The following is a 26,884-nucleotide window of genomic DNA, read 5'->3' as shown; positions in this document are numbered from 1 at the left end:
TTTATATTTCAAGGGGATGGTGGGCATGTAAGCACCATCCTTCACCATAATCCATACCAAACCCATGTTTAAATAAAGACAAGATTCTGTCTTTGTGGATGTGGATATACATATTTCATGAAGCTGAAGGAGATTTGTAGGCTATATTGTATATCAGAATTAAAAGGCATCCAACTTTGCTTTGAAATTAATTACCTACATTGCTGAAGACTTAACAGGTAGGCTTTCCAAAATATTGTCAGCTGATGATCCCAGAGATGCCAGCCTACCATTCCTCACCTTTTGTTCACCAGCATTATGCTACATTTCATAAATAGTTCATCCTTGCCTCTTCATTCATTCCCTTGCAAAAAATTTCGACTTTGTGATTCACTTGTGAGAGCTGATGAATTTATTGAGCCTCTTTTCAGCATCTTATTTATTATGTCTTTCCATGTCTTCTTATACTGATGTCGTAACAAAGAATAAACAAAGGGATCTGAAACAGCTTTGCTATAGGCCAGACATTTGGAAATAACTCCCCAGTGAGCATTGATGGGAACTATTGATGACAATTCTACTAATCTGCCAAGAAAAGAGAAAAAAAAATATATCAGATAAACATATCAAGTATTTGAATGTTCTATATTAGACAAACATTCAAGAACTCTATCTCCACCAGTCATAGCCTCTGAGAAATTGATATGGATGAGAAAGCAATAGTCTACTACTGGACATAAATAAAACTGCCATTTGGTTTATGCACGTTCCCCAGTCAATATGCATGGTCTCCAAGAAACGTACCATGTGTTTTATACCTAAATGAGGTGGGTAACCTGATTCTTCAAATTGTGTGAAATCCAGTGGGTTTATGCAATTAATGGAGACACTGAGATGCAGAGAAATGGAAGAAAAGGGGTTTGATTACATCTTCTTTTCCAACCAATTAAGAGGGATGATTTTTGTCAAAATTGTTGGGCAAAGAAGAGGGCTGTATATCCCTCCTGGGACCCTCCTAGTGCTGCCTAGGTGATCAGCAAGAGAATGAAAAGGCTGCAGGTACCTCCTTTTGCCACTGAATAAGTGATAAGTAGGTCTGAGGAGATTATACAACAATAAATCAGAACAAAAAACCAAGGTCATTTTTCTTGGACACCATCATACTAACTGCAGAATGTCTATACGCTGATAGAAAGTATAGTGGAGAAATAAAATATTCCCAAGGCTTGTTGAAGATTATGTATAATGTCTAGGAAATGTGTGTGTGTGTGTGTGTGTGTGTGTGTGTGTGTATACCTTCTATCAGAATTCCCCAGGGCCTGTGGGGGATTATACTGCTGAGAAACTATATTGAATTCTCTGGTCATGGAAAGATTATTTGCACAGTCTCAATCAGCAAAGCTGAATGTGCACAATGGCCCATATTATGCGTATTAATAATTCAGTGCCCATTATTTGTAGTATTTAACAAAAGTCCAGAACAATTTCTTTTCCTACATAAATTCTGGAGTACATATACCTTTTAGCCCCTGTCCTGGTGCATTGCCTAAGTGTACAGTTTCCCATGTAAATTGATGTGACGGGAAGAGAGATCAAGCAGGACACTGAGTTCATCAAAAGCTTTCTTGCCTGGCTCAGAGACAACAAACATACCATTTGCTGAGGACGTGTCTGCACAACACAGCATCCATCTTGGTACTAGCCTATTCCTGAGGCAGGCTGAAGCCAAATCAAGTGGATCTATCATGAAACTGGTATTTTCCATAAAAAAAACAGAAAAAATATCTTCTATGCAAATATTCTATGCTGCACAGAGGAGAAATCTGTGAAGGATCAATGACCTGCTGGGCTCCAACTGGCCTGTTCAGGACTGCCTCTCCTATCCACCACAGGGCACAGTTTTGGCTACTAGAGAGAACAGAAACTTGTTCAATAACAGTTTCCTTTGGCAGGGGGCAGGAAAGGGAGTATTGACCTCCTGGAAGACCTTTCATTTAAATTCATCTAAATGAAGAGACTGATGTAAGCTAATGCAGCAGAAAAGTACAAGGAGGCAATGGAAGAAAGTGGGCTGGGAATGGTAACTTCAAGGAAAAGCAAGCTCCTCCCTACTCCACTGAAGCATTAGGTTTGAGTTTCCATCCGAATGGAACCTCATTATTTCCTTTTTTTGGTTCATGTTCACATATGCTCTTTCTGGGTAAATGTGCACACTAAATTTATGAATTGGAGAATCTGGCTTTTGAGACAAAAAGGAGAAGTGCCAAGCTCCTGTCCTTCACCCCCACTGCACTCTGTCATCAAAGGATGAGTGATTGTAGTAGCAGGAACAGCAATCTGCTGCCCTTATGTGAGGGTCACAATTCTACTGGTCTCATTCCCGAGATGCAGTGAGGAGTGCTCTGGGCAGTGGTTTCCAGAGCAACATGCTTTCTTCCCATCTCAAGGACCAAAGGAAAGCACGTTGATGGGTATGTGTGGATGAGCCCCCCATTACATCTTGTGGGAATCTTCCTTCATAAATTGCTATACCTGTGCAGTAAAAGAACATGCCCTAGGTGAGCATCAGACCTTGGAAACATCACAACTGCTACTACAGAGGCAAACTGGAATGAACGAATGCACCAAGAATATTTATGAGTACTGCTGTATAATGGTAGCATTGGAAAGCGTACTATTACCTTCAAGGGAACAATTAGTTCCACTTTCTTATAATTACTTTCTGTCAAACTGTCAGTTTTAGGATTTTCTATCACATGCAGTCAGTGCCACTCTTATCTATAAGATCTCCATTAGGAAATATTTAAAAGTATGAAGGCCATTTTGTGGTTTTTCTCAGAAGGCTTTCATTATTATCACAGAGAATGAACAAGGGAATACGGAGGAGAAGCTAAAGTGGTTCACCATGGGAAAAATAGAATTCATACACTAATGTCAGTTGAACTGATTAATCTTTAAATTGATATATATATGTAGATAGATATAGATGTAACCCACTGAATATTTATGCAATTAGCTTTGAAAAAAATAGATATGAGCCACTGGGACTCATTCCATGCATACTGAAATGAATCTTTCAAGGCACACTGAAAATAATGAGTAATGACCTTTCCATAGCTTGGGATGTTTTTCTGCTAGGAAGTCAAGCAAGTATGCTTTATGTCTAATTAGGACTTGAACTTTGAAAGGCTGAATGTAACTCCCTCCCCCTTTTTTTTGGGTGGGGTTAATAAAAGTATATACAAATTACACAGAGAAAACAGCAAAAGGTAACTTTAACCCAGTATTCTAAGAGACAAACTATATAGCTGTTACCATTATGTGATCCAGCCCTTCTGACCAATCTAGACCAGTGTTTCTCAATCTTGGCAACTTTAAGATGTGTAGACTTCAACTCCCAGAATTCCCAGCCAGCATGCTGAGAGATGAATTCTGGGAGTTGAAGTCCACACATCTTGGGGTTGCCAAGGTTGAAAAACACTGGTCTAGACCATTTCTTGATCCAGGTATGGTTTTATAGATTTGAATAGTTTCAAAGACATCCTTGCATCTGGAATTCATCAGGGCTAGGGAATAGCCCAACTCCCTGACATGCTTGCTTTCTAAAAGGAGTAATTATTTTAGCAAAGGGAAAATGCTAAACATACATGAGTCACAAAAGCTCTCAGAATAGTATATATAGTCCACCCAGTAGGCAGTCTAAATGTATTAATTGTATTAATCATAGCAGTATATTATCAATATGTGCATAGAACTGGTGGAAAAAAGTTTGTACCACAAGAATTTTTAGAATGTAGTTTAAATTGATGACAGAATCAGGCTTCACAGTATCCTTCTTGTTAAGTCTTTAAAAGAAAGAATCAATATTTACTACTATGAGATTTAAAAACTATAAAGAATCTTTTGGCAGTAGTTGATCCAATTATTTTTTCCAATTGTTTTTCCAATGATTTTTTAAACCATAATCTGCTTTTTTATTTACTGATTGTTTAGACTACTAAGCAATTTTGAATAAATTAGCCATTGATTTCTATGCTACAGAAACAAGCCCCAATAAATCCTGCTATTTCTTGCTGTATTGTTAGGTATTAGATACTGGTTTGGGAGAGTACTGAAGAAGATATTCTCAGTGGTCTTCTCCTAAATGTGTCTAACAACATCTTTTTTTTGTTTCAGCATAATCACAATCTGAAGAAGACAGAGTGGGGGCATCTGTTTCTCCTTACTCCTGCCACATCTTGCTTAGAGAGGAGCAGTGATCAGGAACTGTCTCCAAGAAAGAAAAGAGCTGAGGTCAGGAGTCTGTAGAAGCTCTACTGGTATGTGGACTTTGATACGTGTCTAATAATGCCCTTGACTTTCTCTATGATGGTGCTACATTAAGAATGTCCATTCTGATCCCTCAATTCTGCTGGATAGCAAAAAACAAGGGGATTGTTATTCAAATGTGCCCTTACATAGTATATTATTATTATTATTATTATTATTATTATTATTATTATTACTACTACTACTACTACTACTACTACTATTGCTGCTGCTGCTACCACTAGTACTACTACTATCAGATATCCTGTGGCTTTCAAAGACAAAAAAGATCCATAGGTTGCTAAAAAAATTGGGCTATTGATTGCTCTCTTTCCTCAACACATGTTCTGTTGTTTCACTTCTAACACTTCTACACTGATGCTACATTAAGACTGGCATCAACTTCTTATATCATGTTTTACAAGCTGGCATTAGGCATCTTGGCCACTTTATAGGAAGAAGTGCTTGAATTGAATTGAATTGAATTGACATATCAATTGCCATCAATCTTGCCATCTCAAAAACATTTAAAAGTCAATATATATTCTTTATATGTTCTAGCCATTGGATACAACACAACATAAGGTAGAAGATAAAAATTATGAGCATGCAAATAAGACTAGCAAAATACTGTAATTTAATATAAACAGACACTCAAGTGTATGAATACTGAATTAGTAAATTTGTTTGCTTTTCAGAAATTACAGACCACTCCAAACAGGTGACTCTGGGTGGCATACATAATTAGGATTAAAACAATACAAATTAAATTTAAAAACAAATTGTACAGTAAATATACAGTAAATCCTGGAGAAAATCTATACAGTTGCTAAGAGATGACTAAGAGATGGCACATAATCAATCAATCAATCAATCAATCAATCAATCAATCAATGAATAACACAAAACTGAGACATATATTTAGAAGAATAAAACTTCTCAGGAAAGTAGTTGTAGTGAACCATCTCCCAGTACTAGTAGCCTATATGCTATTTAAATGTGGCTGTATTTGATAAAGTTAAGCCCATTTAGCATTAACTGATCAGTACTGGTATCAGTTAATAGAGTGATTCAAGTTACATGCTTCCAGAAAAAGACTAAGCATGAACAGCAAATGCTAGACACTGATTGAAATAGGCAATAGTCAACCCCTGCAAGACTCCATGGACTAAGGCTGTTGCAATGATTTTGAAGAGCGCAGCACTGCTTTAAAGCAGCTGCTCCTTTGTTTCAGGTTCCCATTTGAGCCTCAAGTGTTCCTCAAATGTAAAAACGCAAAGCGGTCTTACACTGATTCCAATGGCTATCTAGAAATGGCAGAGATCAAACCTATTACTTGTTGCTTGCAAAACATAAATTCATGGGTGGATTTATACATTTATTCACTGGATACGTATATTTATTTACTTTAGACAGTATTGAATTCTATTTGTCATCTATCTATCTTTAATTTATAAACACAGTTTATAATGATCAGGCAGAAGAGGTTTTTTTTTTTAAAGCTGTCCTTAACCATTTTACTTGGTTATATAGGCCCAACTACATAATGGTAAATCTGGCTGCCTGTCAATCTAATCTAATCTAATCTAATCTAATCTAATCTAATCTAATCTAATCTAATCTAATCTAATCTAATCTAATCTAATCTAATCTACCTGTCATCTGTCTAACTTTACTTGATGGCAAAAACTAGCCACTCTGGGCATGAGTCTAAGCTGTAGTGAGATAATATTTCACAATAAATATGTTACCACTAAGAAATTCCACCAACTGGAGTAGCCAGAAATACTTCTATAGCAAATCTCCAGACATAGGCAGGGTAATAGAAAGGGAAAGATAAACAGATTGTAAGACAGAAGAAGGGTCTTGGGGACTCAGATGGATTGTCCACCTTTACTGTATGACAATTAAGGCTTATTAAAATAAAACTAGCAACATGAATTAGTCTCAAAGATAGCTGCAAGCTCTCAACAATCTTCAATATCAGCTTCATAAAAAGCATGTTACAATTATCTAAACAGATACTCATCAAATAATGGATTAGTTTGGAAACAATTATAATTGACAAGTTAGCAGAAAAAATCAAGTGGTAAAATGAGAAATAGTCATTCTGCATTATTATGGTCTTTTGAACCAGTAACAATAAAAAAAAATCTAATTATATACCTACTACTCCGGAGAAGAATCTAGAGCAAGCTCTCTCTCATTTCTGTGCCTTGCAACCACTGATTCATTATCTTACTTTTTGAGATTCAGCATCAATGTATTGTCCTCATCCAACTCCAAGCAACAATCAAATACCGGCATAGATTAGTCTTGTGTTGATGGAAAAAAAGAGAATCAACTAGGTGTTCTTGGCATATTGATGGTACCTCACCTTAAATCCCCTAGTAAATCCCCTTAATTTCATACAAATAGGAAATATTTTTGGTGGGGGGAGAACAAGGTACTGGAACTTCACAGCAGAACTTCCAGGAACTGAGCAATATTCCATCATTGTTAGTCTCTGGAGTTGACTGTGGCAATAGGGGAGGAATCATTTTAATACAATGCTTCCAGATAAATCTGGATGATGTGCTGGTTATCTTTCAGTTATAAGAGATAAAGGAAAATTAGCCTTCACTGTGCAAGTAATCAAGTGACCAAAGCTGTTTCATTTTCAAAATTAGAGTTTGATTTAACATGTTTTAATTAGCCTTCATGATTTCAGTGTCTCCGAATGTATTGGTAATACAACTCCCATAATTCTCAGTAGGCATGACCACAGACTACTACATCTGAAAATTTTGGAAACTCAAAATATTTGAAATCCACCAGTATGGAGATAGCAAGGCTGGATAAATTATTTATTCTAAGGAAACTTGAAGCTGGATAGGGGCTACTACATGTATCACATAAACATCTTGGATTCTGAGTCAAAATATACAAGCAGAAGATAAGTACTGTATTTGATAAACTCCCACAGTTTGGACATACGCACATGAATTATTAGCACCAGGAAACTAACATCACTATGTATACTCCTTTAAGTTTCATGTGTGTACCAAGATACTCTCATTTTTTCCATCAACTATTTTGTTAAAAATAAATCTACACATTCCAAATGTTCATAGAAGCTAACATAACCTTTTAGATTTTTCCCTCTTGTGCTGTTTTTAAAGCACAGCAATCAACATTTCAATAATATATTTCCACTAGAACAATTTTAAGTGAAGTTTTTGAATACAGTTTTCCCTTAGTCTTTATACCTTTTCACAGCAACAGTGAACTGTTCTGGTCATAGTGGTACAACTGAGATTTCTGTGACCTTGTGTTAGTGGATGTAAACTGTACACTCTTATTCATTAATAATTCCATTACAGGTAGTCCTTGCTTACCAACTGCCTTATTTAGTGACCATTCAAAGTTATGACAGTGTAAAAAAAACCAGCTTTGCGACCAATCCTCACATTTACAGCCGTCGCAGCATCCCATGGTCACATGATTGCCATTTGCATGCTTCCCAACTGGCTTGCGACAAGCAGAGTTAATGGAGAATGTGGAAGTAAAATTGCAAGTCGCACTCACGTGATGTTTTCCTTAATGACCATGGTGATTTGCTTAATGACCAAATGGGAAGTGAGGTTGCAAATCTGTCGCGGTCATGTAATTTTCCACTTAATGACCATTGCACTTAGCAACAGAGTTGCCTATCCCAATTGCGGTTGCTAAGTGAGGACTACCTATAATGCTATTTGGATTGTATACTCCTTCCCTGTCTGGTTACTATTACATCTTTCTATATTTTCCTGAATTTATTTAGCAGTGATAAATTATGTTTGAAGTTCCAAGGTGATAAAGCTGGGCTATTACTAATAATCACCATGTGGAGGCCATTTCAAATGTTCCTTTACAGTGATATCTAAATGTTTGCAATGTGGCACCGAGCAGAGATGTCACTAGTAATAGCTGAAGGGAGCAAAGAAAGTTGAGCAAGTGTCAGGAAAATATTCGAGGTTAAATAGCCAAAATGCTGAGTGTTATTAGATAAGAACATCATAAAATTCAGGTTCATAAACATTATAAAAAATATATGACATGACATCTTCCTCAAAAGGTTTGCTATGGCTTGAAATATCTGTGCACAAATAAATATGTACATGCATTTATGCATTATATAGCATACCAAAGCGGTTGCATTTTATGGTCAACATTCTAACACCTGTCTGATCTTTTTCAATGAGAATCTGATTCCATTCTTCTCAGCATCTGCTGGAATATTAATAATGCAAGAAACAAAATGTAAGTAGTAGATGGCAACAGTTGTCAGTGCGGCGAAAAAAAAAAAATCCTGAGCAGAACGTTGCCAAGTGGATATTTCAGTATCTGCTGAGATGCGTAACATGGATGCCTTGCTACAACTTTCTTTGGAGGGGACTGAAGTAGTATGAAACTTACCTTGTGATTACATACGGCGCAAAACAAAGTATAAAAGTGCCAATAAATGTACTGATCTTCTTGGTTGCTCGTTGTCTCCGTCTCTTCTGTTCTTCTAGACATCGCTCCCTTACGCTGTAGAGCATTTGACACAAACAAGAAAGTGAGGAAGTATGTCCACATTTTTGCTTAACTGTTTCAATACACATTTTTTCAAAGAGACATTCAAATAAGGGGGAATGATTTTTATGGGTCTTAATATTCCTTGACAAAAAGTTATGTAAAGGAAACTTTTCCTTTGTAACAAATCATATTATAATATAAAAAATGGAGATCCTGTATAAGTAAATATAAGTTAATTAATTAATTAATTTATTTTATATTTCAAATTTAGTCACCGCCCATCTCACTCAAAAGTGACTCTGGGGAGCTTACAGTAAAACAGGAATAAATATTAATTAAAAATGCAATAAAAATACAATAAAAAACCATGTTCATACATAAATAATGTCTTCCAAGATAATAATTAAAAATGATCCCATGTTCCTTATATTTATGTTGGAAATTAAAGTTTATATGTGTGTGTATGTGTGTGTGTGTATGTATGTATAAAATCTATATAGGGTTGCACAGTTTTAATTTTCAGATCTCTGTACCTTGCAGATTTGCAGAAAAGAAATTGCAATAGCAATCCACAGAAAGTCTGAAGGCCACAATCCAACACAGATTTTTGTTCTTAGGTCTAAAGCAAAATGAGAAAAAATCCTCAAGGTATGTCAAGATGAGAAGAAGGAATGAAGGAAATAACATAGCAATAGAAGAGAATGTATGTAGCTCAGGGTTGAACTGTGAAGTCCCTGGTGCTCTCTGAGCTTGATTGTTTACTTGCAGCCATTTCATTACCCAGCTAGGTAACATCATCAGTGCTGCTGAGCCTGGGGTTTGCTCCCTGTTTAAATGCTATAGCTTGCCCTGCCAGGATTGGTGTGGTTTTCTCCTTGGTAGTTCCTTGATTAGGGTTTTGTTTTCTGCTTGATTGATAATGTAGCATTCAGAAGGGAATATAAATCAAGAGCAAGGAGAATAGAGCATGTTGGGATTTTTCTTAGTTCAGTTATTTAAATCCTATAAATATCTGCATTTACTATTTAAGCTGTTTCTGCATCTAAGTCAGTTCAAGAAAATCCCATTCAGACTGAGAAACTTTGGCAACAGAGGATTCAGTTTGGACAGAGACTACCATGTCCTCCCATTGGACAATTCCCCTGTAGTGCGCCCTCCCACCTTCTGTTCCAGGAAAGCCAATGTTTTACTTCATGTAGGTGGGTCTTCCTGGACACATTTTTTATATGTCTGACTGTCTATCTGTCTCTCCCCCCAAGTTTAGTTTATACTTTTATATATTCAAGTTAAAGGCTCAACAGAGTGGAAACTGCATGGTGTATAAGCAGGCACAAAATACACTGTTGAAATAAAAATTCCTTTCTTGTCATCCTTTTGCAGTTTAACAGCTTCTATGCCTCCCTTTTCCAATATTGCTGAAATAACACAATGGCTATGATCATTGCCTCGAATATAGAAATTTATCAATTCAGAACTTAGTAGGAATGTTAAATCTATCTATCTATCTATCTATCTATCTATCTATCTATCTATCTATCTATCTATCTATCTATCTATCTATACACACACACACACACACACAAACATTATTTTTCTGAGCTAGCTAGTTTGTCCTTTTTTAAAAAAATGACTGAAGAAACAATTAAATGGTGCAGCCCTGGACTTATTTTTATGGGGGGGGGGGGGGAGGATAAAACTAGCTAGCTGAAGAAAAGTGAAAAAGCAATTTTAAAGAATTCTGCTGACTTTCAAATCAGCATGTTCTATATGCTCAGTAAAGATCACAGCCACTGTGCTATTTCAACACCACAGTTAAAAGGAAACTCTAGAAAAACATTAGAAATCAATGTAACTATTGATTCATTTGAGCATGCATTTCTTCTTGGAGTTAGCCTGTAAGGAAATAAAGCACCACAGTTAAAACAGAGTGGACCATTCAGAACAACAGAAAGGAACAAATAGTTTTTTAAACCTTGGCAGAAAATGTACCCGGAGGTCATTTTCATGATAAGTGATATTGTTCATTTCTACCTTCTAATAATGGTTGCTGGTGCATTCTTGCAACAAGGCAACAAGCAATGTGGATAAGCCCATAGTACGTGCAGGGAGATAAAAAGTGGTAGAATCCACTCTAGCATTTCAGATCACAATGGGTTGAATTGCTTCAGAGATGTCAGACAAAACTAGTTTTGCCTGTCAAAAGCAGAGTCTTTTGTCAGAAAACGAACAACATTGTATGTTTCTACACTGATGATAATGCAGAAATCAAGCCATAGCTATATTAAAATAAACATTTAATCTAATCCAAATTTATAAAATCTTTCTGACAATACTTCATCTGCAACCTTATAGTTTCTCACTCAACCATCAAGGCAGTGGTAAGGTTCCTACAGAGATCCTGGAAATGCCAGTCTACTGATGGAAAGCTCTATCTGTATTTATTGCTTGTGGTGTTTCCAAGTGGTGACATAAGAAAAGGGAATTTTTCAGAGTATAGCATAGGCAGATCAAGGAAGGAAGGAAGGAAGGAAGGAAGGAAGGAAGGAAGGAAGGAAGGAAGGAAGGAAGGAAGGAAGGAAGGAAGGAAGGAAGGAAGGAAGGGAGGGAGGGAGGGAGGGAGGGAGGGAAATAGGAATAAGAAAGGAACTCTCTCCCCCCATCTTCAGTTCTAAGCAGCAGGACCCAAGTGACAGCTCTTCCCATCCCATCCACAATTCCATAGGATTTCTCCCTTTGATTTGTCATACCAAAGATCATATATTGCGCAGTTACTAATTCAGGCCAATAACAAAAGCTTAACTAAGACTAATGCAATAATTTTGAAATATTAATTTTAATGTCTCTAGTATAGAGGTAAGACTGCAGGCCAGGGGAGCAGGAGATCTAGAAAGAGGTTGGTTACGCAGAAGTTGGTTCTTGGTTTCTGCATAATGCATCCTAAAAGTAAACTTCACTTTATGGAAAAGACAGCTTCTATTAAATGTAGCTCTAGTGACATCTATGGGCACCTTCCCTTTTGGGCTAACAGCAGTTTCAAGGCAGTGAAGTTTGGCTGAACCGTGATTATGCAGTCCAGTCTGGATCTTTCCTATTCCATTGCTACTGTGGAAAGACTGAAAACTTCACATGAAACACAGATGAATTTTTAACATCACTCTTTTTGACCTGAACATTAAACAATGACAAATTGTGTATAAAATCATAGTTAGTTGGTCCTGTTGTGTGATCTGCCAAAATCTGAAAGATTATCTTGTTCTGGCAGCCCAGATAAGCTGCAAACATTTATGAAGTTTATCAAGTTATCTTGGAATATCATAAATAACTTGTAAGCTGGGATCCGGCTAGTGGATACTAAGTTGCTCAGGCCTGATATAATTAAAACCGATTCTCCATAGAGCACAATGTATTTTGAATTCACCCATACAATGTTAATATGCATATAATGTTAATATATTCAAATCAACTGTTCTACAGTTTTTTAAAACTGCTTTTGTATATATATATACATACGTGTGTGTGTGTGTGTGTTTGTTAACAATTGTTAAATCAAAGCAACAAATATATGGCTTCTTTCCTTCTAGTTTTTGGAGAATAATAAGAGCCAGTTTGGTGTAGTGGTTAAAGGCACCAGGCTAGAAAGCAGGAGACTGTGAGTTCTAGTCCTACCTAGGCACGAAGCCAGCTGGGTGACCTTGGGCCAGTCACTCTCTCTCAGCCCTAGGAAGGAGACAATGACAAACCACTTCTGAAATCTTGCCAAGAAAACTCCAGGGACTTTTCCAGGCAGTCACCAGAAGTCGAGACTAACTCAAAGGAATATATATATTCCTTTATATATATATAAAGCAAGGCAAAAATGGCTTGTAAGCTGCCTGGCAAACAAAGGGTTCAAGTTACTGTGTTTGGGGAATGGGTTAGGGCAGGAGATGAATAAACCTGTATGAGATGCAGTTGGACAACAATGGCTCACAGATTGAGCCAAGTCTGGGCTTTTTTCAGCCATGCGAAAAGCCATCAGATTCCTAAAATAGCCATGAGAGTCTGATAAAACTGTGATGCTATTTTTTGTTGACAGCCTAGAAAAGTAACCGGTGAGAATCAAGCTTTTTAGTTTAGGTTTTAGTTTTAGCTTTTGACATTTACATCAGGTTAAACACATACTGTCTTTCATTTCCTAAGTAAGCCATCCTTCTAGGGTGACCTTATTACAGTTTGTGAGTTGTCCTACTGGGACGCAGTACATTCAGAACCATCTTACTTATTTTATGTTATATATTATTAATGCATGTTAGTTCTCTTATATCGGTAGCTCTCAGAAAAGTACATGGTAATAACAGCTAAAAGGGAAATAATCAATTGAGAAAGTTCAAGACAGCAGAGATAAAGATGAGTAACAGAATTCATTGCTAAAGAGAAAATTAAAAAATGGAAAGCTCCAGTATAATAATAATAAATTATCTCTTTATCTCTTACTGACAAGATAAAGTATGCACCAAGAATACTTACCTGGGAATGCAATCAAGGAAAGAGCCCTGCCCAGGGTGCAATTGCCGAAGGATATTACAGTAAAGGCTCATTTCCAAGTTGTCATGATCTGCACTTCAGCATGAGGTATTTGCAACAGGGACTCCATAAATGACCATAATATTCATTTAGGAATATGCTAGTTATCAATAAATTGTTGTGGAATATAATTTATGTTTGTATGATTTGTTTGTCCAACTTGATGTGAAGTCAAGTCACTGTGGAATGGGGTAATTTGGGGAATGTTTTAACCCACCTGAAATAGGATGGGAATCTTTAACTCACCATATATCCAAATCAATAGGTTCTGATAAAATATGTAAGTGTAATGGTACAACAGAGCCCATTTCCTCTCTCAGAAACCCTCTGGGTCTACACACCTTACTTCTATTTCCAATCTTGGTGTAGCAGCTTTTTTTAAATGAATTTTATAAAGACATTATAATTGATAATGCTTGATAGGAACTCATATATAAGCTGTAACAGTTTTATATAATGTAAATTGTAGCATTATATAAAACACAATTTTGATAATCTGTAGATATTGATAAATCTAAAAACTGACTAAAGAAAAGGAAAGTAAAAAACAAGAAAAAATAAATTAACAAAAACATTTTTAAAAGAGAAAAAAAAAAGGATTTCACTACTTATTTTCAATTATGTGTTTAAATAAATCATTACAATTCAAAGTTTAAATATTAAGCAAAAACCTAGGCCACACAGAATCATATTGTCCAATCTTCTCTGTCCATCCAAACAAAGCTATTACAAAAGCTATGAGCTGAAAAATGTCATTACATCAACATTTAGAAACAGGTACACAAATATATTTCCAGTCTACAATCTCCTTCTATTCAACAGTTCAGGCATGATTTACCCAAAATTATTTATCAATTGATACATTTCAAAAGTTTGGAATACAGCACATTAACAGCTTTATTATGTATCCAATCAATCTGTTTTGAACATCCTTGGAGGAGTCCAATATACCTGAAAATTTAAAACCTGAAGCCATTGATTTTTCAATATAGGATATTCCAACACTCTTTTCCATATTTATTGTATATTAGCCAAATTTATTTCTGTGTTTTTAAGATTATTTTTGATAGTTGGTCTCTATAAAAGCCTTCTTCAATACTCACAATGCTTCTAGAGCAGTGTTTTTCAAACCTGGCAACTTTAAGATGCCTGGACTTCAACTCCCAGAATTCCCCAGCCAACCTGGTGGCTGGGGAATTCTGGGAGTTGTAGTCTACACATCTTAAGTTTGCCAAGTTTAAAAAACAATGGTCTAGAGTTTCAGAAGCTGCTAGGATATTAGGGCTAAACTATAAGCCTAGGAAGTGTTTATGAGCAACATAATTCACCATAAACCTATTATTCTGCCATGCTTCAAAGGTTATAAAGATATCATTACTTATTACCTGATTAAGAGTAATGACACCGTTTTAAAATAGGGATTACCCTACAAAGTTAATTTCTCAGGAGAGTTGGAGTCAAATATACATATATATTTTTGCAATAGAAACCAAATATGTCTCACCTCTTGTGCCAGAAAAATAACCAAATTCCTAATGTAGTCAGACTGAAAAACTTGCTAGGACTTTACAGGTACAGTTAAATGCCCTTTTTATTCTAATATGTTACTGACATTAACAAGCATGCCCAATGATATTCTTTAAAAATGGGAAAATAAAAAAAAAACCTGCATTGTTGAAAGCCATAGCTTTGAAAGAGAGATCCTGAGTATTTGTTCCTTTCATAAAACATTAAACATTAACTTGTCAATCTGCTTTAAATGTTTAAGTGGAACTAACATCGGTATTGCTCTTGAAATATACAACAATCTGGATGCAATGTTCTTGATGCAATATTTTCCATTTTACCAGAAAATCATTACTCTTTACTAATAGATTGTCTGGGAAGAAATTGACAATCTTGTGAATGTTGGGTGGTACCACAACAGGGAGCTTAGCTTGGTCACAGAAAAGAAAGAAAGAAAGAAAGAAAGAAAGAGAGAGAGAGAAAGAAAGAGAGACAGAGAGGGAGGGAGGGAGGGAGGTTAGAGATATGTAAAACATTTCAAATTTGAAATATTTTGAATATGAAACATTCTATTTTGAGTTTGAAATAAGTTGTTCTGTCCATTCTGGAAGTGTTTTGAGCTCCAAGGTATGTTTTCGGTTTGAAATTATTTGTACACTCCTAAACTATTCAAATATTGAATGAAAGGAAGAAAGACATTGAAGAATCTCAATGGATGCAATTTGGATTATAAGGAATTGTTGATTACATTTTAAGACCAATTATTTAATTTATTCATTCATGTATTAATTAAATTAATACATTCAGCCTTAATTCAATGGAATAGCAAACAGCTATTTTCAAAAAGGGTGTTTGCGTAGTTTTAAGCTCTTTAGATGGAGTATTCTAAAAGTTGCTGAAGAAGTAAGATAATGGGAAGGGTTAATGTAAAGGCTTACAATAGGTTAAAATAAGGATTGTGAAAGTTGGAGTTTCAGCACACTGAAAACTCAGGCAGGTGAAGTTAAGGAAGAAAAGGTATTGGCAGATTAGCAACTGTGTTCTGATGCTCACATTGACTCTGAACATAATCAGGTGACAGCAGACATTTCTTTCAATCATAAAAGTATTAATTAGAGAACCAGGTCCTGTAGAAGCGGTTTTAATATGGGGGGACAAGTTAGAGGCAAATGATAACACATGTGTTGCGATATTGCAATGCAAATTCTGCTCTTTTGTTATTTGCATTGTGATGTTGCACATAAATACATAAGGGCAAAACTTATTGTCATGGTATCATGGCCCATGTTTTGTCATTTGGACGAAAGATCCTTTTGCTGAAGTTTACCATGAATATATATTTTCTGCTCTGAGTTACAGTAATGCACAGTATGTGGCTGTGCCCTGAAGGTGCTTTGGAACCCATTGTTTCAAATTCAGCCGCTATATTACAACTGGAATCAAGGTTTATTAACTGTAGTGGTTCAGGTCAATTTCTAGCCTTCCAGGCCCAATTCAAAGCAATGGTTCTGACCATTTAGTACAAAGTAGCTTTCAGGTTTTGAAAAAGAATGTGAACCATTAATCGTGGTTAAAATAATCATCTCATTCCTGGGGTTCTTCAAATCTATTTATTATTAATTCTTTGAGGGGTAACACAGTACATTCTGAACTGCATCTCACTAAGAAAACTGGAGCAAGAGATGAAAAAGAAATTTTATGACGAAGAAGGCTATATGGGGATGCTATGTCTTTAGCTAGTTTGCATATGAGACATCATTCCCTTCTAGTTGCATGTTGCCTGGGCATTCAGCCATCAGGGAGACCAATTTAGTACGCTGTCCTGATAAGAGCCTTTGGGAATTATTTTTTGGAAATTCTCCCAGTCCTAAATTTGCAATACACACACAGTATGGTAGTGTAAAAATATGAGTACCAAAATCAAAAGGCCCAGTGGAACCAATACTGAATTTTCCAGCATGTACCAGTCTTATCACAATGGAAAATGATATCAGGCTATATGACCTCTTAATGTTTTGTCAGATTGTGACATGAATGTCAATGCTATAAGAGCTGGGATATTTAATTCTTTTCAAGCAAGGACTGAATTAGCCTTTAAGCAGTGAGTCAAGGACCAAATTCCAAAGAGTAGATGGAACAAAGACAAGAAAGAGGAGAAAAGCAAAGATGACAATTAAATTAGTTCACTTTAAATGTAACACCTTTAGTTCAATCACAGTTGATTGATTACTTTGCATGCTTTCTCCTTCTGTATCATTAAAAATTATAATTTGATGGCACCTTTTGGAGGAGTTTTGGGGTCACATATTGCCATTGTGAGTGTTGCACATCTATTGATTTATTCTGTTATGGAATGTATCTCCCACCTTTGTGTTTGAGTAAACAATCAAGGCAAATTACAGCATTTTTTAAGAATGCCAAGTATCAAACGTAAGTGTAAAATAAAAATCAAAAATTAAATTCACAAGGTCAGTAAAATATCAATAAAATAATTGATAGTTAAGAGCTTGGTGATAGATAAATTTTGGCAATTTTCTTAAATATTGGGAGAGAAGAGGCTGAATCCCCACATATTGGGTAGCTGAACTTCTGACAGTGGAGGTATCTTCAGAAGGGCCTCGTCTGTTGATCTAATTTACCAAGCTAGTTCATAGCAGGAAAGGCAATCTCTTAGATAGTCAAGTCCAAAGGTATTTGACACTTAAAACTGTGTTCAGCAGAATAGGAAGTGGGAGCATTAAGTATATACTCTGCCTTGAGTTCACAAAAAATAAAGGCAGGATAAATCAAAGAAATAGATAAAATAAAAAATAAATAAATAATTGAGAGCCAGAACAGATCTTTCACTTGCATCATTGCTGTAGAAACATACTCCTCATTTCACCGCCACAAATCCAGTGACAGCTAAATATTTAGGGGCACTCCCAAAATATAAGCCTGTTTTTTTTCATAGAGGCTTCACTTCAATCCCCAGACCCCACCCCCAAAAATCCCCCAAATACTAATATTGCTGGTTTAAATATCAGCTTGTTATATCTCGCCCAGCATATTATTTAGATGAGACCACACTCAAGAGTACTGATTGCGTCCTTGGAGTTGGATGGAAAGGATAACTTCAAATCTCTTCAAATCTCCAAGTAACCTCTCCAGCAGGCTCATGTACAGAGGGGAATGAAACATTTTGAAAATAGGTGATGGCATGTCGTCTCCCTAAAAGGTGTTCTCTGGATTCAACCATTTTAGTCAACTTTCATACAGTCTCCAACCTTCAATTTTTAGGGAAAGTTGAGAAGGGGGTAGGAAATCAGCTACAGAGGATTTGTCCAGTCTTGGGACAGAAACAGCACTGGAGATGACCTTCTTTAGAACCTAGATGGGTCAGGTATGCCTGTTTGTCCCTCTAGACTTATCAACAGCATTCATTACCATTGATCATGGTATCCTTCTGGCTCATCTGCAAGGGCTGGGAGCGTTGTGCACTCTTTGGACTGGTTCAGCTCCTAGCTGAGAGGGAAGTTCCAGTCAATATGCTCAGGGAGAAGCTCAGGGCTCTTCCTTATGCTGTCTAACATCTATCTGAAGCTACTGGGGGAGGTAATTCATCAGAGTGGGGTGAGGTGTTGCTAATATGATAATAACATCCAGTTATGCATTGCCACTCTGGGCTGAGCTGGAGATGCACTGGAACTGGTGCTTAGAGGCTGTGAAGATCTGGATTAGGCAAACAAGCTTAAAATAAATCCTTCCAAGATGGAGCTATTGTTTGTCAATAGATAGTGTGGCCCCTGGATAACATCAGTCCCGGTATTTACTCTGGATAGGGCTGCACTTCATCTGAAGTTCATCCATGATTTTGGCATCCTTCTAAACTCACAGCTCCTGCTGAAAGAGCAGATGTCAGCTATGGCTGGGGAAAGGAGCTTTCACTAGTTCACCAGTTATGGCCCTACTTGGATACAGATGCCCTGGCAACAGTAACTCATGCCCTAATCACATCTTGGTTGGATTCCTGCAAACATGCTCCATATGGACCACCTTCAGAAGGAACTGCTAAAAGATGTAGTGGCCAAAGCACGTTACTACTAGGCTTTGAAACCAGTTCAAAGTACAGGTTGTTACCACTAAAGCTCTAAATAGGTTACATCAGACAATGTCTTATCATAATAGAATCTGCCTGCCCAGTTTGAGCACTGTGTGAGGCCTGCTGAGAATCTCCCTTTCTGAGTGTGGACAAGACTACAGGCCTACTAAGTAGGAGCTGTCATTTTATGACACTCTCTTCCCCCAGATATGTGTGAAGTCCTCACACTTCTGGCTTTTTAAAGCAAGTAAAAATAATCTTATTCCATTGTGCTTTTGATCCTAGATGAATAAGGACACTGGTTTTGGGTGGGTTTTTTTTTTGTTTTTGTTTTGGTATCTTTAATGTTTTTTATAGGAATTCTGTTGGATTTTCTGTTTTAATTCTAATGGTATTTTTTTACTGTTCATTGCCCAGAGTCCATTAGGAGTGGGGAAGCCCAGCAATGCCATTAAAAAAGCAGATAAAGGACAAAAAGTACAAGGGTGAATCACATGTAGCCTCATAGATTATTCCATTGTGGAATATCCCACATCCAGTCTATCTCAAACATCAGCAAACCTGTTTACAAAAAGGAAAGCTTCCTGCCTCTATTGAATCTGATGAGCTAAAGTGGAAGCTGGCAGATGGAAGGATAAAGGGAAAGGAATTTAAGAAATCTGGTGATATTTTTGGAGGGATATAAGACAGTAAGAAATTAAGAGAACGCAATATTCTAAAATACTAATTTACTAATAAAATAGGGTATTTATGTGATTGAAGAATGAGAGTATTTACCTACAGATAAAGGCATTAAAGGTAAAGAAAAACATAGCTACTAATTGATAAGAATTTCTGGTGATTTCAAGGACATATCTGTGTAATTTCCTTAGCAACCACAGGGAAATGGTTTGCCACAGTCTTCTTCCAGTCTGCAGAATTAAATAACATATTGAACTTTGCTTTACCAAGGCCTGACTATTTGAATTTTAAAATACTTTCTCTCTTTGTTTGGTTACAGTATTATCAAAGGTTATTTGTTATTTTCTGAAGAAACAAATACGGGGTTACCAAGATGGGATGGCTGACATTTTAGCTCAGGCTAAAATTTAACCGTTTTTTTTAAAAAATATCAAAGTATTAATACTTATACTTTCAGTTGTAATATAGCTCAATAGAATTTATTCCCAGGATATCTTACCCAGAATGTTTACAAAACTCCAAGATTAATGTATTTTGATATATAAATACGGGAGAATTCTTATTAGACCAAAGAGAAACAAAATATTAGATTTCATGCTGCATCATTTGTATATTTGTTCTACTCGCCACATTATATATGTACATAAACCTTTCTATGTATGAATCCTCATGTTAATATGTAATTAATTCTCCTATTTAGAAAAAAATAGAGTAATTTTGATTGTCTCGTGTTGTTTATCTAAGCAATGATTCAAACTTTTTGACACATCTGATTTTATAAACTACTTTCTGCTTTATCAGTTTTCCAACTAATAGTCTTTGTTATCACATTTCTTGGAATTGGGAATTTAAATGTGGTTAAACGTAGATATTCCGTGGAAGATGAAATCTATGCCAGCACAGAGCTAGCAAAAATAATCTTGCTGTTTAACTTTGATTTAGGTTTTCCACCCAACTATGAGTAGGGGAAGCTAGGGACATGCTGCTAAGGCCAGCTTGTAGTTTGCTAGTTAGCACTGGAAAGCAAAATAATCCTAATAAAAAAGCAATATTTCAAAACATATAATTCCATGTACAATGGAGATTTTGCTTTGAATTTGCAGCGCAGCTTTATATACATACATCTTAGCCATGCAATCATATACACATAAAGCAAATTGCCTGCTTGCCTGCCATCCTTAACATGATGTTCAAAAAAGCTGTGATGGAGGAAGTTAATGAGAACAGCAATGCCTAAGTCAGAGACATCTAAGTTTACAAGATTGTTTTCATGTGGAGGTAGACAATCTATAATAAAAATTATATTCAGTACTGTATAGTTTATACTCAAAAAGCAGATGAGATCAAGAAAACATAGGCTGAGCCACAAGGGCAAATAAATGGGATTAGAGCAAAGAATCCTGGGTATAATTTTTCATATAATTAATTAATTTATATTTATTGAAATCAATTATCAATATAAATTACCAAGTTAAGCTTCACAAATGAAATATATAGATAATAATAACTATTCTCCTTCTAACCATAGCCAGTGAAGTGTTCTCAAGAGACCTAAAACTTCAGCAGATACCCCAATCTCAGGCATACATTACTCAATATTTTTTTTTAAACTGCAGCTAGAAGGCAAAGATGTAATCAAAGTTTAACTTAATTCTCAATAATAATTGCAACAGTGTCATTTCCTGACATTATTTGTTTATTTGCTATTGTCTCCTTCCTTTTTCAACTTCTCAGTCTAACCAACCCCCCTCCAAGTACTAATCTGCCCAGTTCTGAAATGAAACAAGGTCAGCTGGTGCTGCAGTTGTTGAAGCAAATTAAAATTTAACTGTTTTAACTCAGCTGTATGTGAAAGCGAACAGTGACGCGGCAAAGAGTTGCCCACCTTTGCCTTTAGAAGGTTTCCATTTCTTCTGTAAGTCCCTGAACAAAAATCAACAAATTAGAGAGATGTTTTAAAGCATCCTCAAAGGATACATGGCCATTCCACTTTTTTCTTTCTTTTTCTACTAGTGGCAGATCTTCTTTGACCATTCAAGTGTGAAACACCAGAGAATCTCTCCTTCCTACTTAAAATAGTGCAACTGCCATTCTGAGTCCTTTTGGTCACTAATGGAAGACCTGTGAATGACTTTACAATGCGCTACATAGCAAATCTGGAAATTTTGAACCGGTCACTTAGCATTGTTCCTTTCAATTGCCCAAAGTTAGTCCAAGTTTCTGTAATAAGCATCACATTCAGGAGAGAGGATTTAAAGCTTTATCTTATTAATTGTAAAGTAGGAAGTGTGATATTCTACAAATATTATGATTAGGGTATTGTTAGTGTTGTATCCTATATTACAATCCCACATCACAAAAAACAAAAAAGGAATACAATTGATGATAGTTGTTGGAATTAGTTGTGGTTCCTGGAAGTCACCTTAACTATAGGATTACTATAACTTTAAGTTCAATTGACACTGAACAGATTTTATATTTATATTTATATATATTTCAGACTGTGGCACTTTTTTCTGTGAACTCTTCACTTACATTTTAACACTGATTAATCACAAACAACCCAGGCCTATTTTCAAATAAAACCAAATATAAAATATTACATACTAAACTCCCTCCCTTTTTCTCTGTCTCTCTCTCTCATCCTAGGAACAGTCAATCTGCTTGAAGGGCATATGTGAAAAAATAGTTTACTGCATGTGGGAAAATCTGGTTTCCAATCTGATTTAATGCATTAAGATGAATATAAGGTGTTAATATCAACTTCAATATCAGAGGCCTGATACATGATTTCAGCTGGAAAAAAAACCCCAAATCTATGAAAAATTCCTGGAAAGAAAATGAAGAGATAAAACCATATCATTCTTAATGGTTACTCCTAAGCAAATGTATAAGATGATGAGTAAGAGAACTCCAGCTGATGTCAGATGCTGATCAAGCATTTCATTAAGAGGTCTGTCAATATACTCATTATGTCTGTGAAAATAAGCCATGATATGGGATTAAATCATGGTGATGATCTTCATAATCAAGGGTTCCTTCTTATCTTCTTATCCTTTGGCACTATTGGCAGAAGTTTGGAAAATTTCTGTTTAATTTTAGTTTAAGCTCACTTAAATATTACATCAGAACCTGACACACTTATATGACCAATTAAAGCAAACCAAATCCAAGCCATTGTTTGTGAACTGATTTGCTTCAACTCTGTAGTTATGGTCAACTTCAATTTAGCATTTAGATGCAACTTTCAACAGCATGTCAGGAAGAAATGAGAAAAATGTGCATGAATCAAAGACTCCTATAGATGTTTGTTGTTTCTGAATGAAGCCAATATTTTATTCCCATCTTCTGAGCCATTTGTTTTCCATTCTAATCATAATAATAAAAGGCCTCTTTGGTGTTCATGTGACTGGTTTCAAATCTTGGTTTTCTACTGGATTCATAATGGTCAGGTTTATAATTTGTCCAAAATCCTATTATCACTTTGGAAAAAAAGCAATTCCCCCACTCTCAAATTAACCTCAGGTATGATGTCTGATGATGAGCACTGAGAAAATTATTTATGGGATCTGTCTCTATTAAAGTGTTTATCCCATAATACTTTGGCCTCTGACTGAAAAACATCTCCCTTTGATGCAACCCTTTGTAACCAAATTGAATTCTAATTCCTGTACTAGCACTACTTACTTTCCAAATCTCTACTATCATGTGTTCTTGTTAGAATTCTTCTATAAACATATAGCCTCCTTGTTCCCAATTCACCTAATCTTCATTCCATTTTACTGGAAATTCCATTTTACTCTGAAAAGTCATTCAAAATAATTTACCTTAAAATGGCTCAAGTTTGAACTAGTTGTGATAAGTGAGACTTCTTAAAGTTGTCTCAGGAATCTAGGTTAGACTGGAACCACAATATTGAAAGAGGGAGATTTAAATGTATTCCAACTAGGCCATTTTTCTAATTTTAATTGCACTATAGTTGATACTATCTACTCGATTACAGTGATTTAGAGAATGGTGCAAGTGGAATGGGTTCACCTCCATGAATGCAGAAACCTCAGTCTAAAATTCAATCCTGCAGTTATTTTTAACTATAAAAGTGTACATGGGGACATCTAATCATAACTTCCTAATGTCTTGTGTAGTTTGCTCTTAAGTGGTCTTAAGCCATGTTGTTGGTATGGCTGCAAAGAGCAAAGTTGAGCTCTGTGAGGAAAATATTACACCTAAAGGCATAGCCAGATACAATATTTGAGAGAGAAAAAAAATATATTTAATGTATTAATTGGGAAAACAGTACAATCTGGGAAAGAATTTCTTTAAAGCAGGAATGGGGCAGGGACATTAGTCTGAATCTCATTTCTTTACCAACTCCCATAGTAATCTTAGACAGTTTCTTCCGGTCTCATGGGATCCTTTTTTTTTTTTATATATATATTTACCTTACCTGGGAACCCCAGGTTCCCAGTTCCACACACTTTTTTTTTTTTTTTGGAGTAACTGTAATTAAAAAATGGGAAGCTGGACTAGCAATAAAGCAAGGAACTACTATCCAGCATAATTTTCCTTCCCCATGGATCCCATAAGTCATCTTAGAAAATAAGAAAGATTAGCAACTGTGACTCTGTGCTAATCTAAGCATTCCCACCTGCCCAAAGAAAGGGCAAGGCCTTTAGGAACATTGGTAGGGAGGGGATTGGGGTGATTGGCAGGTAGCATTCCAGTAAATTAGTGTTTTCTGACTTGTTATGCCCCCTATGGCAACCATTTTGTGAGTAGATAAGTCCCCAAGCAACTGTTTTGTAAGAACACCCACAGCATGGTCTCAAAATTCAAAATCTTCTTACCAGCCACCCAAAAGTAGGGACCCATTGTAAAAACCGTAATATTCCTGAATTTTATTTTTATTTCTTTTGCATAATTGTCTATTGTTTCCTTGTATTCCATATTATTAATATTGTTATGGTTTCAATAATCCTAAATTAACTTTTTCTTGTTAGAAATGGCAAGCTACTAGAATACATTACTTCTGCTTCATTTATTCATATAAAAGTAGTCACCAGTTTAAGAATGAGTTCTGTTCCCAAGGTCTGTCCTTAAGTCAAATTTGTATATAAGCCAGAACAGTATTATTGTATAATACTGTATAAGTAGTATTGTGTAATGAACTTGAACCATTGTGCATTTAACTCAAATCATTGTGTGTTTAACTCAAACTTGCTACAATAGGCTCTGTTCTTAACTATGAGTCATCTGTAACCTGGGCGTTCTTAACCCAGGGGCTACCTATATGATAAATGCCAATTGTGACCTTGTCTCCACCTATCTTTATTTCTTCCAGTGACATTTTTGCAGTCAATTTGTATATTATTCATCACAAGTTTTCTTGTTTTCTGATGGTCTCTCTCTCTCTCTCTCTCTCTCACACACACACACACATAGAGTAAATCTCAGTAAACAGATTGCTCTGTGCTTTTGCCTCTTCAGATGCTTCTTCATCTCCCTCCAGCAAAATCTAGTCTAGTTAAGGTAGTTAGATCAATTTTCCCCATTGAATCCTTTCACTCCCCATTTCTAAGTCTTTATTTTACAGATCTTCCAGTTATATTTCTTCGTTCTCTACCCTCCTTTTTCTACCTTCCCACTGTTTATGCTGTCTTATCATGATGGTTCCTTCTTTCACCCCCTCCCCTAGCTTGAAACTCATCTTCCTATGCATAAAAAATGTGGGTTGATTTAAGGACTCCTGAGTACACTTAACTCAACTTTCTTTACTTGTCAGCATGAATTTGAATCTTAATGCTATTTTGGATGTATTTGTACTAGTTGGTTGCTGGTGTTTATTTTGGGAAAAAATATTTCTCTGGGCATCCTTCCTTCAAGGAAAGTTATTGACTTTACAGTGACATTCTAAAATTCACAAAAAACAGAACGGCATGTAGTATGCTATTTTCCCACTGACAAATCTTAAGGGATATCAGGAATTTCAGTTTTATTCTGTTCATACAGGATGCATGAACATTACTGATCAACATTAATGAATAGGCATGGATCTATCTGTTCACTCTACACGATAATAGCAAAATTGTTGAAACACACCACCCTAAAGGAAATGCATTCATATGTAAACTTTTAGATTCCAGTGCAGCCTTCTAAACACATTCCTAGATGACTTGTCTTTCTCTTACACCCCCCCAACCCATTTTCAAGATATAATTAGTGATCGATTCAGTAGCTACAGTGAGATCTGGGAATAGAAATATGCAGAAGAAACACAGGAAACAGCTACATTTTAAAGCAATGAGATACAGTGAGATGATAATTTTGTCTGATAGGAATCCTCTGTAGTGTGTGCCCTTGCTAGTCAAGGATGCAGGTATCTCCTTACCTGGGATGGATGTCCACAAGGAGCACAAGGGTCTGCATAGTAATCACGTCAATCCTTTTACAGTGAAAGCGTGCCACCTTCAGCACTTTTAGATATGTGAAACACAAAACTATGAGAGAGAGGAGGAAGCTGAAGGAATGAAAAATGCCTGTGAAAATCATAAACTGGGTCCTGTCCTCCAGTCTCTTATTGTACAGGGTGCAGGAGGCATAAAGATGGTGGAATCCCACCCAAGAAAGAGAAGTTGCCACGATTGGGAAGGACACTGAGTGAAACCACGTGTAGCTCAGTATGAGGGCAGCATCTTTGTAGCGCATCTTGGAATGATAGTTTAGAGGAAACACCACTGCTATCCACCGGTCAATGCTGAGAGCTGCCATGCTCAGCATGGAGTTGGTAGTCAAAAAAGTCTCTAAAAAACCTACTATGTGGCAAAGCTGGTCTCCTCCTGGTGGATTCTTGTAAATGATCCCAGCCAGAGTGAGGGGCATGTTCAAAGCAGTCATCAACAAGTTGCAGAAGGTCAGGTTGAGGATAAACAATCCTGGGACTTGCTTGCGAATATCTGCACTATACAGAAAGCAGATCAGCACCAACACATTGGACAGCAACGACACAAGGATGAGCACCACAATCAAGAAAGCCAGGATCACCTCCCAAATGTTCATGGTGCCTCCATTCACAGGAGGAACATTTCCAAAACTGCACCCAGCTGGCATCCAGAAAACATGGTGCGAGGCACTCTCACACCCTCCTCCTCCTCCCCAGCCTGCTCACACTCCTGCATGCCCTCCGTATTTTTAGAAGAGCTGCAGTTCCCCCCCACCCCCCTGCTGCTG

General features: G+C 36.3%; 1 protein-coding gene across 1 annotated transcript; it reads right to left on the bottom strand.

Moving 5' to 3' along the window:
- Positions 1–282: 282 nt before the first annotated feature.
- GPR26 (G protein-coupled receptor 26) lies at positions 283–26,764 on the bottom strand. The gene is made up of 3 exons (XM_007420789.3): positions 26,046–26,764; positions 8,725–8,838; positions 283–564 (listed from the first exon to the last, which is right to left on the bottom strand). Exons 1-3 carry the CDS (start codon positions 26,762–26,764, stop codon positions 333–335), a joined length of 1,065 nt encoding a protein of 354 aa, XP_007420851.3. The 3' UTR covers positions 283–332.
- Between the last annotated feature and the right edge of the window lie 120 nt (positions 26,765–26,884).

The sequence above is a fragment of the Python bivittatus genome, unplaced genomic scaffold (genome assembly GCF_059951505.1).
Source record: "Python bivittatus isolate LINGU-HERP-01145 unplaced genomic scaffold, Pbiv_v1 ctg000980_np1212, whole genome shotgun sequence".
Classification (NCBI taxonomy): domain Eukaryota; kingdom Metazoa; phylum Chordata; class Lepidosauria; order Squamata; family Pythonidae; genus Python; species Python bivittatus.
Note: the sequence above shows the minus strand (reverse complement) of the source record. Positions and strands in the feature narration are given on the sequence as shown.

Excerpts from the sequence above, each read along its gene's own strand:
- GPR26 (XM_007420789.3), bottom strand. The coding sequence starts at position 26,764 with ATGCCAGCTGGGTGCAGTTTTGGAAATGTTCCTCCTGTGAATGGAGGC. Across the intron at positions 8,839-26,045 it reads CTTGTGGACATCCATCCCAG|CGTAAGGGAGCGATGTCTAG; the intron begins GTAAGGAGATAC and ends AATGCTCTACAG. Across the intron at positions 565-8,724 it reads GCGCCGTATGTAATCACAAG|ATTAGTAGAATTGTCATCAA; the intron begins GTAAGTTTCATA and ends TTTTCTTGGCAG.